This window comes from Somniosus microcephalus, chromosome 19 (genome assembly GCF_052327205.1).
Source record: "Somniosus microcephalus isolate GS21.2 chromosome 19, FLI_Smic_1.0, whole genome shotgun sequence".
In the NCBI taxonomy this organism is placed as follows: Eukaryota; Metazoa; Chordata; class Chondrichthyes; order Squaliformes; family Somniosidae; genus Somniosus; species Somniosus microcephalus.
In genome coordinates, this window is record NC_141005.1 from 36,297,007 (window position 1) to 36,313,472 (window position 16,466).

Genomic DNA, 16,466 nt, shown 5'->3' on the forward strand with positions numbered 1-16,466 from the left:
AGGTAAATGTTTGCACATTTTGGAATGTTAACTTCTGAAACTTGTATTTTTCCTACAAACATTTGGAAATTAGTATACTTTTTAAATAAAAATGTAGTATGTATAGGTCATGTAATCTGTTATCTCCTCTTCGGCAGTCCCTCGGGAACCGAGGATGACTTGCTTCCACATTTAAAATGAGTTCTCGGGTGACTGAGTCCAATGCGGGGCCTACAGTCTCTGTCACAGGTGGGGCAGATGGTGGTTGAAGGGACGGGTGGGTGGGGTGCTTGGGTTGACGTGTGCTGCCTGCGTTTGGCTTCCGCTTGCTCCCGGTGAAGAGACACATAGAATCATAGGAGATAGGAGTAGGCCATTCGGCCCCTCGAGCCTGCTCTGCCATTCAATGCGATCATGGCTGATCATCCAAATTCAGTACCCGGTCCCTGCTTTCTCTCCATGTCCCTTGATAGAACTCGGTGTTTGGCGCCTTCCCGGATGCTTCTCCTCCACTTTGTGTGGTCTTGGGCCAGGAATTCCCAGGTGTCGGTGGGGATGTTACACTTTTTGAAGGAGGTTTTGAGGGTGTCCTTGAAGCGTTTCCTCTGCCCACCTGGGGCTCTCTTGCCGTGCCGGAGCTCCGAGTAGCGCGCTTGTTTTGGGAGTCTCTTATCAGGCATGCGGACGATGTGACCCGTTCATCGGAGCTGATTGAGCGTGGTCAAAGTTTCGATGCTGGGGATGTTGGCCTGAGCCAGAACACTGACGTTGGTGCGCCTATCCTGCCAGTGGATTTGCAGGATCTTGCGGAGGCAGCGTTGGTGGTACCTCTCCAGTGCTTTGAGGTGCCTGCTATACATGGTCCATGTCTCTGAGGCATGTAGCAGGGCAGGTATCACTGCTGCTCTGTAGACCATGAGCTTAGTGCCGGGTTTGAGGTCCTGGTCTTCAAACATTCTCTTCCTCAGGCGACCGAAGGCTGCACTGGCACACTGAAGGCAGTGTTGGACTTTGTCGTCAACGTCTGCCCTTGTTGACAGTAGACTCCCGCGGTATGGAAAGTGGTCCACGTTGTCCAAGGCCTTGTCGTGGATTTTGATAATCGTGGGGCAGTACTGTATGGCGGGGGCAGGTTGGTAGAGGACCTTTGTCTTACGGATGTTTAGTGTAAGGCCCATGCTCTCGTATGCTTCGGTGAAGGTGTTGACAATGATTTGGAGTTCGACCTCCGAGTGAGCACAGACGCAAGCATCGTCTGCATACTGTAATTCGACGACAGAGGATGGGACGACCTTGGATCTGGACTGGAGGTGACGGAGGTTGAACAGTTTCTCGTTTGTTCTGTAAATTAGCTCCACTCCAGTGGGGAGCTTACTGAGGGTGAGATGCTATCGTTGCCCGGGAGCTCAGACGTTTCGACATTGACATTGCCGCCCTAAGTGAGACCCGGCGGGCAGGGAAAGCTAACTCCAACGGTACCCTCCTGTCGATGCTTAGAACATGGCCTTGTCATAACCAACACCTTGTTCCGTCAGAGACAAGTACAAGGTTTCGTGGCAGCACCCTCGCTCCAAGCACTGGCATCTACTGGACTACTTCATCGTCCGAGCGAGGGACCGCAAGGACGTCCACATCACCCGCGCCATGACAGGAGCTGATGACTGCTGGACAGACCACCGCCTAATCCGCTCTGTCATCTCTATTAATGTAGCCCCAAAACAGCGGTGGCAACAGAAAAAATGCCGCAGGAAAATTAACGCTGGAGCACTCAAAGACCCCGCTAAGAAAGCCCTATTCAGCCTGCGCCTCACAAACAACCTGACGACTTCCAGTGATGCCGAGACACAGAGTGCCCACTGCGCCTGGTCTGCACTCAAGGCCTCCATAATCAGCACCTGTGAAGAGATGCTCGGTCACTCGACCAGGAAAGACCAAGACTGGTTCGACGAGACCTGCTAATGAGCTGCAAGCGCAAGGCATTCCTGATCTGGAAACAGCAACAGAACTCGAGAGCAAGAAAGCAACTCTACAGAAGCCTGAAGGCCGAGGTCCAACAAAAATCTCGCGACCTAAAGAACAGATGGTGGGTGGAGAAAGCGCAGGAGATCTAGCAGCTAGCCGACAACCACGACGTGCGTGGATTCTTTAGCGCAGTCAAGACCATCTATGGCCCAAGCACCCAAGGCCCTACCCCACCGCGGGCCAAGAACGGAGAGGTACTCATCGAGGACAGAGAGGCAGTCAGTGCCCGCTGGAAGGAGCACGTCGAAGATCTCCTTAACCGCGAATCTGTTATGATTGATAAGTGACTGTCAAGTCTGTTTCAAGCACTGTTTCTGTCCCTCCGTTATTGTACAAATTTCTGTTCACTTGCTTTGCAATTCAAATTGCCAGTAGGAAACTAATTTGGGAGGTAAAGATGCTTGCCAACATGCTTGGGGAAATTGTTCACTCATTGAGCTAAAAATCAAACATCTGCGTGCTTTCTAAATTGGGACCATGGCCACTTGATTGCATTTTTTCCCCTTTCCTCCTGCCCCTCCCCAGACCACTGGCATTTGTCTCCACAGGCCACACACCATTTCCTGGCTGTGAGCACAGTGGCGCTATTGGTCTTAATCAATAACATTCTTGGGAGATATGAGAGCAGCCTGAAGAGATGAACATTAGTGGTTCCGATATCCAGTTGTGGATAAGCTGCAGTTTCCTGCATTGGGAAGACTGAAGCAATTTTCTGTGGCCCCTGCCACAAACTGCCACCGATTTTCATCCCCCTCCCCAGCCATTATCTCAGGCTGGACCAGACTGTTCACAGTCTCGGCGTCCTATTTGACCCAGAGTTGAACTTCTGACCCCATATACTCCATCACAAATCCGTCCACCTCTGTAATGTTGCCTGCCTCCACCTCTGCCATCTGTCACTGAAGCATGCCTTTGTCACCTCCAGACAATTTTAGAGTTCACAAAAATAGGCAGTAAAATTCGTTTGCGTACATCCACCTCTGAGGTGGCTTATTTAGGTTGCAGTGTATAAAGGGCCAAACTAATTCATAATGAGAGTGTGAAAAAAGCAAGCCTGAAGGCTTTGTATCTTAATGCTAGAAGCATTAGGAACAAGGTGGATGAATTAGTTGTGGAAATAGAGGTAAACAAGTATGATTTGATTGGGATTACAGAAACGTGGCTGCAGGGTGGGCAAGGCTGGGAACTTAACATCCAGGGATATACAATATTTAGGAAGGATCGGCAAAAAGGTAGGGGAGGTGGGGTAGCATTGCTGGTAAAGGAGGGGATTAATGCAATGGAAAGGAAGGATATTAACTCGGATGAAACGGAATCTGTATGGGTAGAAATGAGAAATAGCAAGGGGAGGAAAACGTTAGTGGGTGTGATATATAGGCCTCCAAATAGTAATATGGAGGTGAGGGAAGGCATAAAAAGGGAAATTAGAGAAGCGTGCGATAAGAGCACAGCTGTCATCATGGGTGACTTTAATTTACATATTGATTGGACTACCCAAATTAGTAAAAATTCTGAGGAGGAGGAATTCCTGGAATGTTTTCGGGACGGTTATCTGGACCAATATGTCGAGGAGCCGACTCGAGATCAGGCCATTTTAGACTGGGTATTGTGCAATGAGAAGGGACTTATCACCAATCTTCTTGTACGAGGCCCCTTGGGTCAGAGCGATCATAATATGATCGAGCTCTCAGTCGAGATGGAGAGTGAGGAAATTGAATCAGAGACTAAGGTCCAGAACTTAAATAAAGGGAATTACGAGGGTATGAGACGGGAATTGGGTAAGATTGATTGGGTGGTGTTTCTGGGGGGATTGACAGTGGATAGACAATGGCAAGCATTCAAAGATAGAATGGAAGAATTCCAGAACATGTTTATACCGGTTTGGCATAAAAATAAACCTAAAAAGGTGACTCAACCGTGGATAACGAGGGAAATTAGGGACAGCATAAAATCAAAAAAAAGGGCATATCAACTGGCAAAAAAAAGCACCAGACCGGAAGATTGGGGGCAGTACAGGATACAGCAAAAGAGGACAAAGGGATTAATCAGGAAGGGGAAAATAGAATACGAAAGTAAACTTGCAGCAAACATAAAGACAGACTGCAAAAGCTTTTATCGGTATATCAGGAGGAAAAGACTGGTAAAATCCCAAGTCGGTCCCTTGCAGTCTGATTCGGGAGAATATATAATGGAGAATAAGGAAATGGCAGACCAATTAAACTCATACTTTGGTTCTGTATTCACAAAGGAGGACACAAATAACCTCCCAGGAATATCGGCAAACATAGGGACTAATGAGAGGGAGGAGCTGACAGAAATTAGTATCTCTAGGGATATGGTGTTGGGTAAGTTGAGGGGACTGAAGGCCGACAAATCCCCAGGGCCTGATAAACTACATCCTAGGGTACTTAAGGAGGTTGCCCTGGAGATAGCAGATGCTCTAAGGATCGTCTTCCGGAACTCCATTGACTCGGGAACAGTACCCGTGGATTGGAGGGTAGCTAATGTTACCCCAATATTTAAAAAGGGGGGTAGAGAGAAAGCAGGGAATTATAGACCAGTAAGCCTTACATCGGTTGTGGGCAAAATGCTAGAGTCCATTATTAAGGATAAAATAGCGGAGCACTTGACAAATGGGGAAAGGATCGGACAGAGTCAACATGGATTTACAAAGGGTAAATCGTGTTTGACTAATCTGCTGGAATTTTTTGAGGAGGTAACTGGTAGAATAGATGGGGGAGAGCCAGTGGATGTGGTGTACCTTGACTTCCAGAAAGCCTTCGATAAGGTTCCACACAAAAGATTATCATGCAAAATTAAGGCTCATGGGATTGGGGGCAAAGTATTAACGTGGATAGAGAACTGGCTGGCGGATAGAAAACAGAGAGTTGGAATAAACGGCTCGTTTTCGGAGTGGCAGGCAGTGACCAGCGGGGTGCCGCAAGGATCTGTCCTGGGACCCCAGCTGTTCACAATATATATAAATGATCTGGATCAGGGAATTGGATGCAATATTTCCAAATTCGCTGACGACACTAAACTAGGAGGAGGGGTGGGCTCTGATGAGGATGTCAGGAGGCTACAGTGTGATTTGGACAGGTTGGGGGAATGGGCGGATACGTGGCAGATGCACTATAATGTGGATAAATGCGAGGTTATCCACTTTGGGGGTAAAAACAGGAGGGTAGATTATTATCTAAATGGCAATAGATTGGGAGATGGGGAAGTGCAGAGGGACCTGGGTGTTCTTGTGCACCAGTCACTGAAGGAGAGCATGCAGGTGCAACAGGCGATTAAGAAGGCAAATGGTATGTTGGCCTTCATATCAAGGGGGTTCGAGTATAGGAATAGGGATACCTTACTACAGCTGTACAAGGTGCTGGTGAGACCGCATCTGGAGTATTGTGTACAGTTTTGGTCGCCCCATCTGCGGAAGGATGTTCTTGCCATGGAAAGAGTGCAACGGCGATTCACCAGGCTGATACCTGGAATGGCGGGAATGACCTACGAAGAGAGATTAAATAGTTTGGGCTTGTACTCACTGGAGTTTAGAAGATTGAGAGGGGATCTCATCGAAACATATAAAATTATGGCAGGCCTGGACAGGCTGAATTCAGAGAGAATGTTTCCAATGGCCGGGGAGCACAGAACCAGGGGCCACAGTCTAAAAATAGCGGGCAAATCATTTAAAACAGAGATGAGGAAGAATTTCTTCACTCAAAGAGTGGTGAGCCTGTGGAATTCCCTGCCACAGAGGGCTGTGAAGGCTAATTCAATAAATATTTTCAAGAGAGAATTGGATATATTTCTGAAGGCTAAGGGGATTAAGGGTTACGGAGAAAAGGCGGGGACGGGGTACTGAACTGGTAAGATCAGCTATGATCTCAGACGAAGATCAGCCATGATCTCATTGAATGGCGGAGCAGGCTCGAAGGGCCGAATGGCCTACTCCTGTTCCTATCTCTATGTATCTTTTGTCTTTTTATTTGTCATTGTACTGTAGTAGGTTTTAAGTCTTTCAGGCTGCAGATCAGTAAGCAGGTAATTATTCCTGTCAGTTCAGATGGATTAATGCTTAATTCCTAAATAGGTCATGTGTTTTAGTGTGAGTTAATTGTAACTGAAACTCAGCTGAAAGTTTGATCAGTTCAAAAACTGGTTTCGAAGTCGAATACCAGAAGGAAACTAAGGTATTCCACCTTGGGAAGAAGGAACAACCAGTTGAACTGCCGCTTATTCTGGCCAGTTTGAGCCCAGAGAATGCTTTATGGGGCAATTGTTGGCTGATTATAAAAAGTTAGAAATTGTAAGAAATTCTAATTATACTGTATTAATTGTTCTGTGAACCTAAAATATTAACATTCTCCTTTATAAATAATTTTTCCTTTTTTTTTGTGCACACACATCAGTCACGTCATTTAATTTAGGCTTGGTACCATTTTAATGTGTCCTTACAGCAAGGTTATGGTATTTGCTGAAACAGTATGCAGACTTTTCTACTTGTTCTCAATTGATCTGTGCAAGATTTAGTCTGATCTTTATTAATGGACTGAAACCTTTTGAATGTTAAGCCCAGATAACTCTCTTCATTCTTGAGCTGTTTCCTTTTTGCATTATTTACTTAAGGATAATAAAAAATGAGTTTGATGAGAACTTGTGTGCAATGATCTAGATTTCCCAGATAAACCCAGTAAAGCCAGTTTCTGCATGGTAGCAACAGAAAATGACAAATATTAAATGAAACACTGTACCTGATGGCAGTGACTTCCTCACGAACGCTAGACATGCTGCACAAGTCTGGGAATTTGACGAGAGTTACTCCAAATTGTTGCTAACTCAAAAGCAGAGATTTAGGTGGAAGTTGCCAGCCAAGTCTCTTGGCTGGAACTAGTATCTGGGGCTAAAAGAATAGAAAATGTTTACATGAGTTGTACATATGAGGTACACTCCAAATGGCTCAATGCATTTCTCCAGTGAGTAGTTCAGCCTCGCAAACCAGGAAAGCCACCCTTGCAAGTTGGATCCTGCTGCTATGTTGGGTTGTGTTGGCTGGAGAGAAGTTCTAATAGCTTTGATCCTGGCCAGGGATGGAAAGATTAGTCAAACAGTCTGTTCTTGTAAGTGCTGCTGACCCCTGTTTGAATGTGTGGTTATTGGATAAGGGCAGAATTAGGCTTGACTAACTGCCCGTTTCCCCCCCCCCCCCCCCCCCTCCTGTCCTCCGTCCCCCCGCCCCCTCGGGTCTCTTTCTTCTCCCCCCCCCTCGGTCCCTCTCTCTCGCTCTCTCTGTCTGTCTCTCTCTCTCTCTCTCTTTCTCTTTTCCCCCCCCCCTCTTCAGATTATGACTGGTATGGAAAGGCTGTTCCCACTAGTTGATGGTGCAAGGACTAGGCGACGCAGATTTAAGGTTTTGGGCAAGAGATACGAGGGAAAAACTTTTTTTATGCAGCGAGTGGTGAGGACTTGGAACTCGCTGCCGACAGAAGTGGTGGCAGCAGAGACACTCAATGTTTTCAAGGGGAGACTGGATAGGTACTTGAAACTTGCAGGGATAGAGTGGGGGAAATGGGACTGACTTGATTGCTCTGCAGAGAGCCGGCACGGACTTGATGGGCCGAATGGCCTCCTGTGCCGTTATGACTCTTAAGATGTTCCTAATGAGTGTTGTCAACAATATCTGTGCTCCAAGCCTAAAGTGACGATTTTGTTCAGAATGGTGTGGCAATAATATCTGAAACTTAACAATTGAGAATTCTGAAAATTACAGCAGATTCCATCAGTGCCAGATATATCCTGAACGCCCTTTATTCTGGCAGCCATCTATAGCTTGTAGTCCTTTACAAACTTTTTCTTAAGACAAATTCTCTTCTTTTCCTCTTTCCTTGATTTAGTCTTGTGAAACTGTGCTGTTAGATTTCCCATGTTCTCCCCTATTGAAAACATTTGAATGCAACCAAACAATAAACTCGGGGTAGTTTGGATGTGTGTTGCCCTCATTTCCTTCTGTTTTTGTGTCTTTGCTCTAGATTTTTCTTTTAGTTCTCATATCTTGGATTGCTCCCTCTGCCTTTGGGACTGACTTCAGTAGCCTTACTATTTAAGTGAAATGTTCTTTAATGCGCTCAGGACAACAATCGGAAAACTTTGATCTGCCCATTATTTTTAAGCTACTGCAAGTATTCTTATGCCTTTGCAAGGTATATTTCCAGGCCTCGAGAAGCGATAGAACGTCACATCAGACCTCGTTCTAGTTTTAAACTAGCTTTTTATCCAATTCTAGTATCACAGGCACTAGCTAAAGTGGTGCAGTCTTTAATCTTAGTACAAGTTTTGTGTAAATCAAAGATGAAACGCTCAACTGTTGTCTGTCTAGAACTAAAGTACAGTAGTATTTTTTAGGATCTTTGGCAATAGCTGTTTAGCAAAGAAAATAAAAGTAAACTTTTTGGTCGGAAAGATTAAGTGTTTTGTGTTAATGTAAACTGGGAAAAAGTGTTTGAATATCAGAAGAGAAGAGATTGAGAATTGGAATGAATTTTTTATTGCTGAACATGGGATTACAGTAGAATATATTCTGTGCTCTTTAAAATAAGTGTAATGATGGATAAATGTGACTTGTAATAAAGAAGCATTTGTTGCTCTGATGCACCGACTGAAGAGAGATTTTTAGCTCGGTCTGACACTCCTGGCAATCCATCACCATTATTAAGAGCCTCAAAATGAAGCGACTGAGAAATCCATGTACTGTATGTTGTTTCACTTTTACTTGATCTGGAGTACACATTCACTCTCCCTGCAAGGGCAGACCCCACTTAACATAAACTGAAGAAACCTGTGACCAGGTTGGCAAATTGGGATTCTCAATGGGTAAAGAGTTACTGTTGGCTCAGACCCGTTAGGATATTGGCTCGCAGACTTACCTGGCACCAACTGGGAAGAATCCCAGCCTGAGTGATTGGTAGGATGTGGATGAGTCCACCCATGAGGTAGACATGCTGGTCAATTAACAGTGCCTTGGAGTACTGCTAACCTACCTGCATGAGGCTGCCACAGAGGATCAACTCTTCCATTGCCAGGTTTACCTTAAAAGTGAAGGTACTGCATTGACTTAAATCTCTGCAGTTTTCAGTATTTTAGCAGCATAGAAATATAGAAGATAGGAGCAGGAGTAGGCCATTTGGCCCCTCGAGCCTGCTCCGCCATTCAATGAGATCATGGCTGATCATCCAAACTCAGTACCCTGTCCCTGCCTTCTCCCCATATCCCTTGATCCCTTTAGCCTTAAGAAATATATCTAACTCCTTCTTGAATATATTTAATGAATTGGCCTCCACTGCCTTCTGTGGTAGAGAATTCCACAGGTTCACCACTCTCTGGGTGAAGAAATTCCTCCTCATCTCTGTCCTAAATGGCTTACCCCTTATCCTTAGACTGTGACCCCTGGTTCTGGACTCCCCCGCCATCGGGAACATCCTTCCTGCATCTAGTCTGTCTAGTTCTGTTAGAATTTTATAAGTTTCAATGAGATCCCCTCTCATTCTTCTAAACTCCAGCGAGTATAAGCCTAATCGACCCAATCTCGCCTCGTACGTCATTCCTGCAATCCCAGGTATCGGTCTGGTGAATCTTTGCTGCACTCCCTCCATGGCAAGAACACCCTTCCTCAGATAAGGCGACCAAAACTGCACACAATACTCAGTGTGGTCTCACCAAGGCCCTGTACAACTGCAGCAAGACATCCTTGTTCCTTTACTCGAATCCTCTCGCTACAAAGGCCAACATACCATTTTGCCGCCTTAACCGCCTGCTGCACCTGCATGCTTACCTTCAGCGACTGGTGCACAAGGACACCCAGGTCTCGTTGCACTTCCCCCTTCCCCCAATCTATTGCCGTTCAGATAATCTGCCTTCCTGTTTTTGCCACCAAAGTGGATAACCTCGCATTTATCCACATATGGCAGATGCAGTATAATCACCCAACCTGTCCAAATCATACTGGAGTTTCTCTGCATCCTCCTCCCAGCACACACGCCCACCCAGCTTTGTGTCGTCTGCAAACTTGGAGATATTACATCTAGTTCCCTCGTCTAGATTGTTAATATATATTGTGAATAGCTGGGGTCCTAGCGCCGATCCCTGCGGTACTCCACTAGTCACTGCCTGCCGCTCGGAAAAAGACCCGTTTATTCCAACTCTTTGCTTCCTGTCTGCCAACCAGTTCTCTATCCAAGTCAGTACCTTGCCCCCAATCCCTTGTGCTTTAACTTTACACGCTAATCTCTTATGTGGGACCTTTATCGAAAGCCTTCTGAAAGTCCAAATACACCACATCCACTGGTTCTCCCTTATCTATTCTACCAGTTACATCCTCAAAAAATTCCAGTAGATTAGTCAAGCATGATTTACCTTTTGTAAATCCATGTTGACTTTGTCCAATCCTGTCACTGTTTTCCAAGTGCTCTGCTATTACATCTTTTATAATTGACTCTGGCATTTTCCCCACTACCGATGTCAGGCTTACCGGTCTATAATTCACCGTTTTCTCTCTACCACCTTTTTTGAACCGTGGGGTAACATTAGCTACCCTCCAATCCATGGGAACTGTTCCAGAGTCTATCGAATTTTGGAAGATGACCAGCAATGCATCTACTATTTCTAGGGCCACTTCCTTAAGTACCCTAGGATGTAGATTATCAGGCCCTGGAGTATTATCGGCCTTCAATGCTGTCAATTTCCCTAACACCATTTCCCTACAAATACTGATTTCATTCAGTTCCTCCCTCTCATTAGACCCTATGTTCCCCAACATCTCTGGGAGGTTATTTGTGTCCTCCTTTGTGACGACAGAACCAAAGTATGTATTTAATTGGTCTGCCATTTCTTTGTTCCCCATTATAAATCCCCTGAGTGCAGAATACTGTCAATTTGAAACAGCTTTTCAACAAAGTGAGTGAATTACAGTTTATAATCCCATCTATAAATATTTAACCAGAAATCGGCATCTTAGTAAAATATAATGGATTCTAACCCACTTGCTGAGTTTAAAGTCCAGTTTATGGTAAAATGTATATAATGCTGCAAAGGAAATGGCTAGTCTTGTTTCTGTGGACCAACAATTGACATGGCATCCTGTTTTACAGCAGCACATCCTTGTTTGCAGCTAAAAGTAGAGTGAAAGAATTGACTGATAGAATTTGATGTAATCCACCATCCTTCAAATATAATTGCTCCCACTAAGTCTTGTATAGCAAATAAATGTAGTCTGTAGCTTAATGTGAAACAGCACAAGCAAAAACATTCCTTTATGCTGCATAGTATGAAATTAAAAATGTTTTTTTACATTTTTGTTTTGACTGGCTTAGAAAATCTTCAAGTAAAAAATTAAAACCTGACAAACCAGGTTAGTAATTTTTTTTTTAAATAGCCCCTCAACCACCATTTCCAAATGTCAAACCCATCCAGTAATAATGATGCCAACATTCACTAACGAGGAGTGGAATTCTAAAAATGAGACGCACTTCTAGACCCTCTATACCAAGAACATACAAAGACAGGAATGTGCTGGGCCAAGACACACTACATCTGGTTGTGCTAGGAGTGGAATGTAAAATCCAACAATCCAGGCAAGAGCCAAACCTCAAATGATGCTGAGTTCTGAATGATCAGTAGAAGACACTTGACCAATTCAGGGTCTGCACTCAACGAACCCCAGCAGCACCACTTTTTCTCCCTCCCCAGATAAATTATCATTCATATTTGTTCATTCTAAAGTGTTTGGACCAAGGTGCTCCAAGCAACAGTTGAGAAAAGGAACTAATTTGAAATTAACACATTGAAGCCTAATCTTTTCAGACCAGACCATTTGCTAGGTCACCTGGAACTAGGCAGACCATGATGCCAGTGCCATACAACTGGGTTGTTATAAACAGTACAAGGTAGGGAGTCACCAAATGTATTGACAATCATTTGAAGGGTATCAAGAGCTATCAGTATTCCAGTAATACAATTGACCTCCTAATAATCAAGTAGAATTGGGCCCATCGGCTGCTCCACAAATTGTGGAGAGGGTTGCAGTTCCTCTAACACGTTGGGACAATTGACATTCTTAGTTCTATAATCCTACAACACATTTTAAACTGCCCTTCTATAAGGGGTTGGAGCAAAGTTGAGAGATTTTCTAGTCAAATGGATGGAAAGTAAGAAACTCCTTCAGAATTGCAAATGGCCAACCAGCTTCTCTAGAATTTGGACATTACGTAGAAAATGTTGCTTATGTTAAAAAAAAAAAGTTGCCACCTCCAAGGCAATATTATCTCTCGAGTATTATAGGATCTGAGAGTTTGAGGTAATAGAGAGCGGTGTCATAGAATCTTTTTACTCTCCACTTGGGAAGCCTGGCCCATCACTGGAAGGGATGTCTTTGGGGTAAAAATGACACATTATGTTGAATTTGTACAAGATATTGGTTAGGTCACACTTGGGGTATTGCATGCAGTTCTGGGCACCCCATTATGGGAAGGATTTTAAAGCAATGGAAAGGGTACAGTGAAGATTCACTACAATGATGCCAGGTTACATTTACAAAGGAAGCCTCATAAACCTTGATCTTTTTTCACCTGAAAAAGAAAAGGTTAAGGATGGCTTTAATAGAGGTTTCTAAAATTGCAAAAAACTTTCAAATGGAAAGACTATTTCCATTTACATAGCGCCGGTAAAATAGAAAAGTGTTTCAAGATGCTTCACAAATGCAGGATCCTTTCCACTAGTTGGTGAATTGGTAACAAGGGCACATGGATTCTGGGTCACCAAAAGAGTAATGGAGGAAATTGAAATAAACTCTTTCCTACAGAGGGTTATTGAAACATGACCTACTTTAAGTGGCTATTGAAGCAAATTCTATTCAGAAAATTGATAAGTATTTGAAAGGGAAGAATATAAAAGGATATTGTGACAACGTAGGTAAATACATTAAGAGTAGACAGCTTAAATTGAAGAGCAAGTACAGGCAGGATGGACTGAATATTCTGTACAATTCTGTGACATTTCAACAGACCAGGAGCATGGCCCAAACCAAGAGATGAGGTAGTATGGAGCCACTTGAGAAAGGGGAAGTCTGATGTCAATAGATGTCTAGGCAGTTGGAGCTAAACCTGCTTTTACTGTCATGTAGATTGATAGATTTTTAAATAGTGACACTGTATGTTTACTTTTCAGAAAATATTGTTGATGCTTATGTGTTTTTAAGGAAATGTTCTCTACCTCCTCTAGTGCAGTGCTGAGGGAGGGCTGCATTGTCAGAGCTGCTGTTCTGGGAGGAAATGTGAGGAAACCGGCTTCATCTGCCTATTCAGGCAATCATTAAAAGATCCATGGCACTATTCAAAGCTGAGCTGCTGTCCCAACATTCCCCTCAACCAAAACCATCAAAAACAGTTTAACTGGTCATTTCATCTCATTACTACTTGTGGGACCTGGCTGTGTGTAAAATGCAGACCTCCCTCAGTACTACACTAGAGAGGAGGTAGAGAAAATTTCCTTAAACACAAGGACCCACAATACGTTCTGAAAAGTAAACATAAGGCTGCATTTCACAGTGCTACTTTCATTTATATGTGAAGTGTTTTGAGACATTTGAGAGATGTGCTAAGCCCCTGCATAATACAAGTTTTTCTTTTGAACACACCGCCACAATTTATAGTAATCTACAGATTGATAGTAACTGTAAGCAGTACAGTCTCTTTCCCTACAATAGTGCTTGTGAGTCAGTAATATTATTTTACAGTTTCAAATGTTCAAATCAATACTTGTATTAAATATCGTATTTTTAAGTTTTTTATAGTCTCCTTTTTCTATTTTGGGTGTATAAGCAACTCACTTCACTTTATTCAGTAATAACAGAAAATGCTGGAAATACTCAGCAGGCCAGGCAGCATCCGTGGAGAGAGAAACAAAGTTAACGTTTCAGGTCTGGGATCAAAGGGTCCCAGACCTGAAACGTTAGCTCTGTTTCTCTCTCCACGGATGCAGCCTGGCCTGCTGAGTATTTCCAGCATTTTCTGTTATTTCAGATTTCCAGCATCTGCAGTATTTTGCTATTATATTCACTTTATTCTGTCTGGTTGTTCAGAAAGTTTGGTAATCTTGCAAAGTGTTAGCAGCTGTAGCTATTTAGCTGATTAGTGACAATCTTCAAAAAATGAGTCTGTTCAACTAGCAGTGTTCAATCTTATAAGTGAATGTCCAGTCTTAAAAGTAATCTGCAAATCATTGTTTCTAGGCAACACGAAGTGCCACCTGAGGTATTGCGACAGCGGGAATCAAAATGGCTGGACATGTTGAACAACTGGGACAAATGGATGGCAAAAAAGCACAAGAAGGTGAGAATGATGTGGGGAAAAAAACTGTACAGTTGCTGACTGAGAAAGCAGTAGGTTAATAAAAATTAATTCTTTCTAGTACATATAAATGTTGTATTTGTAATTAAATTCACCTTTTAAATTTGTATATATATTTATAATCAGTACTTTTTTAAAACTAGTAGCTAGAATCTTCGAATGGTTACAGAAGGAGTCCACACTGCCCGTCGAGCCCGTGCCGGCTCTCTGCAAGAGCACTTCAGTTTGCCCCACTCCCCCACCCTTTCCCCATAGCCCTGCAAATTCTTTTCCTTCAGGTACTTATCCAATTCCCTATAACATTTTATGTACACAAAGGACCAAATTTGATAAATTCATCTGTTCAGCTGCACACTAAGGTTTTTGGGTATGTGTGTTAAAGTAAGTCTCAACTTCCCAGTTCAAAGAGAAAATCCGCTAGGGTTCCCCACTCTACCCAGCTTCAACTATGCCCAATTGAAATATCAAAATAGTCCAGAAATCTGTACAAACATAGAAAAAAGACAAGAAAAAACAAGCTTGTCTATTGAGCCTGTCCTATACACGCACCATAATTTACTCTTTCTCTTTCCCCCCCCCCCCCCCCCCCCCCCTCCCCCTACCCCTACCCTCAGTCTCCTGGTGGAGGGGCAAAAACCATAGGCCAGTGTATGGGGGGGGGGAAAAAAAACTCTGGAAAATTCCTTATTCATATACAAAGCTCCTGTTAAGCCTGCTCTTTACCACTTTGAGTTCTAGGGGTTAAATTTGTGTGGAATAGACATTTAAAAATCTGTAAAATTACAGTAAAGTTATAAGGCTGTAACAATTTTAAGAGTTAAAGAACGTCATAAGACCTAAGTATATTACTTTGGATGTTATCTTGTGTACACTTTCTCATCTGTTCAGGTGTCCCACAGTAGCTTTGCTAAGAAGGTAGCTAGCTTCATGCTTCCAGTACCATGTTGGTAATTAGGAGTTGTGCTTTGCTGACACACAATAACTTGTGTCTCATCTTTTTATTTTCTCTTTCACCCTCCTTCTCAATGGGGATGTATCTGGTCTTTAATTTTCCTTCTCCAAATTTCTCTCTTCTTGAAGACTTATGGTTCCATTAGCACCAACTACCCACTAGCACTACACTCAACTGTCTTGTTTTTAATTTCTGGCACTAGACAGTGATGTTGCCAGGCTACTCCACTCTGGGGGCATTATCGTTACACCCAGTCCTCCTCCATCTCACCTGATGTTTAGATTGATGGGCTTTCTAGCAGGAGTCCCTGGATGTGAAGTAGGAGTGGAAATTGTGGCTGTTTCTCTTCCTTGTGCATCAAGCACAAGAATGCTGTGACATTGTGGCTGAGATACGCTGAATCAGCGCACACACACAGTGGTAGGTTCCTAGTCTAATTTAATTCCATGCTGTTCATCTTTTGAGGGATATCTGGCAGTTGGGTTCTAGTGCCTTCACAGACAGCATGACTGCAATTGGGAATTGACTGGGGAAACCTTGGTTTGCTCTTCAGCGCAACTCATTGATGCATGACTCTTAAACCTCTCCTCACGTATTTATACAATGCTGTACTCGTGGCAAGCGTGAACTATATTTGCTACCTGAGCTTTAGGCGCTCATAGTTCTTTTGTTTCTGGTGTGCTGCATACGCAGTTGTTGTCCAAGACACAATTTCAAACATTTCCAACGTAAAGAAATGTTATACAGTAACCTGCAACTCATGGCATATTCAGAATTGTGCTTTGAAGCACTATTATTACTTACTGCATATGTAACAAGTCTAATAACCTTCATCTGGAAGCCAACAGAGAGATGGGGGAGGGGAGAAGAACCACCAGAACTGTCACCTAGCAATAGTTAAATATTGATTGCAAGTAATCTTATTTAAACCAGATGTGTAACTTGGCCAGAGTTCAGCCATTTGTAGCCATGGTTACTCAGCGGTACTAAAAGAATGCAACAATCCCCAGTTGTATCGCTCAACATTCTTAATCTAATTTTCTTCTTTTAAAGATTGTTGAACCATCTTGTAATTGAATTATATTAAGTAACTCAATTTTTAGAGGGCTTAATATGGC

General features: G+C 43.4%; 1 protein-coding gene across 1 annotated transcript in view; it reads left to right on the plus strand.

The window, feature by feature from the left end:
• tbc1d10ab (TBC1 domain family, member 10Ab) overlaps positions 1–16,466 on the plus strand; it is a 79,791-nt gene that overhangs the window by 13,275 nt on the left and 50,050 nt on the right. The window contains exon 2 of the mRNA XM_085961553.1: positions 14,279–14,378. Coding sequence (XP_085817679.1) covers positions 14,279–14,378 — 100 coding nt within the window. The remainder of the gene's footprint in view (positions 1–14,278; positions 14,379–16,466) is intronic.